This window comes from Palaemon carinicauda, chromosome 15 (genome assembly GCF_036898095.1).
Source record: "Palaemon carinicauda isolate YSFRI2023 chromosome 15, ASM3689809v2, whole genome shotgun sequence".
NCBI classification, from domain to species: Eukaryota; Metazoa; Arthropoda; class Malacostraca; order Decapoda; family Palaemonidae; genus Palaemon; species Palaemon carinicauda.
The window spans coordinates 132,084,180-132,086,182 of NC_090739.1; the positions used below are offsets into that span (position 1 = coordinate 132,084,180).

General features: G+C 36.2%; 1 protein-coding gene across 1 annotated transcript in view; it reads right to left on the reverse strand.

Moving 5' to 3' along the window:
- Positions 1-1,293: 1,293 nt before the first annotated feature.
- LOC137654395 (uncharacterized) overlaps positions 1,294-2,003 on the reverse strand; it is a 16,647-nt gene continuing 15,937 nt past the window's right edge. The window contains exon 2 of the mRNA XM_068387994.1: positions 1,294-2,003. This exon is cut by the window's right edge and continues 1,125 nt beyond it. Within this exon, the coding sequence (XP_068244095.1) occupies positions 1,972-2,003 (32 nt within the window). The 3' untranslated portion in view covers positions 1,294-1,971.

Genomic DNA, 2,003 nt, shown 5'->3' on the forward strand with positions numbered 1-2,003 from the left:
CTCTCCGGACAGGGGCTTTTTGACGGTGCGTCTAGCCCCTAGATGGTTAACATTTGAGATGAATATGGTCTGCTTCCTTTCCTTTCTCTTGAAATTCAGAGTTTCTGAGCTAGAGTATTCTGCTGTTTTCCCTTCCTTCAAAATTCGTTTTATCCCTTTTACCCCCACTATAAGGTTAAATTTCGAGCACATTTTGCTATATATTTTTTTTAAATTGCTCTAACAGGCTTAATGTTTGTCCTAGAGAGGTCAGGTTGGTCTCATTCTTTTGGAAAATGCCTGAAGTTTCTCATAAATTTATCAAAAATATGTAAAAACATGTAATTAACAGTGTTTTTATAATACTCTCGCTGATTTAGTTTCTCCAGCGTGAAATATTTTACAACGATGTAAACAATCTCCTTTGTTTCACTGTGAAGATGACGACGACTTGGGAAGTTATTCCCTCACATGATTATTGGGTCGAGGCTATCAGACTACTGACCCTTCAAATGACCTGAAATGTCTTTAGATAGGTCCTCGGAAGAATCTATGTCCTTGAAAGATATAAATGCGATAGGCCACAAGGGAACCTATAGTCAATTTCTTTTAATGAGGCGTCTTTACACCGACTCGTAGCGGTGCCCTTTAAGCTCGGAAAAGTTTCCTGCTATCTGATTGGTTAGAATGATCTTGTCCAACCTATCAGCGACCAGGAAACATTTCCGAGCTAAAAGGGCACCGCTGCGAGTCGGTGCAAATCTGCCTCGCTAAAGAAAATTGACTATTGATTAGCATTTCTGGCTTACAACGACTCGTAGCGGTGCCCTTTTAGCTCGGAAAATTTCCTGCTATCTGATTGGTTAGAATTATCTTGTCTAACCAATCAGCGACCAGGAAACTTTTCCGAGCTAAAAGGGCACTGCTGCGAGTCGGTGCAAATCTGCCTCGCTAAAAAAAATTGACTACAGATTAGCATTTCTGGCTTACTATCCTTTAACGAAAGGGGGTCCTCTCAAACACCAGGCGTCTGTTTACAAATGACAGAGGATTAACTTGAAGCGTACTCTGATTGTCTTGTGGTCGACAAAGTCGATTTTCCCTAAACATTCAAGATTTCAGCGGCCTTATTTCTCTGGGTTGGCTATACACAATCCAAAAAAGTATCTTTTAAAATACTTCCAACCCCAACACCCCCAACTCTCCACCACGAGATCTTGGGTCGCACAACAACAACAATAATAATAATAATAATAATAATAATAATATTGTAATTAACTTTTTCTATTGTTCTTATTATCTTTTTCTCTTCATTTGAACAATCCGCCAGTAACTGGGAAAGGGACATATCAATAGGAAGGTGATGAAGACCATATCATTCACAATTTGTCTTTAATATATCACAACACATTGTAAAAGTACAGATAATATGTACAAAGTATAAAACACTATCACAATGTTAGTGCACACAAAGTAATAGTCACTTTTGTACAAAAAAATTATAAATTACGTAGGCAGCAATCACTTTCAATAAAACCAGCTTAAAAGAGGGTCTACTCCCGAAATATGAATAATAATAATAATAATAATAATAATAATAATAATAATGATAATAATAATAATAATAATAGGAGCTACTATAGCGTGAGGTCTACCACGCTATAGCGTGAGATCTCCCTCCCGTTAGTACTATAGCGTGAGGTCTACTGCTGAATTATTCGTCCCTCATAGATAAAACACATTTCATACATTTGTTTAAGCAATAAACACTTCATTTAAACATATCTTAGAAATGACTTAAATAGATCAATGGATTTCTAATTACATTAAAAAAATAAGAATAAAGGTAAAAATAAACTTATCATATATTTCCACACATGTATTCTAGCGATACACTCTTCGTACATCAAACATGTATATTTCCACACATTTATTCTGGCGATACACTCTTCGTACATCAAACAGGTTATCATATATTTCCACACATTTATTCTAGCGATACACACCTCGCACATCTTCTAGGA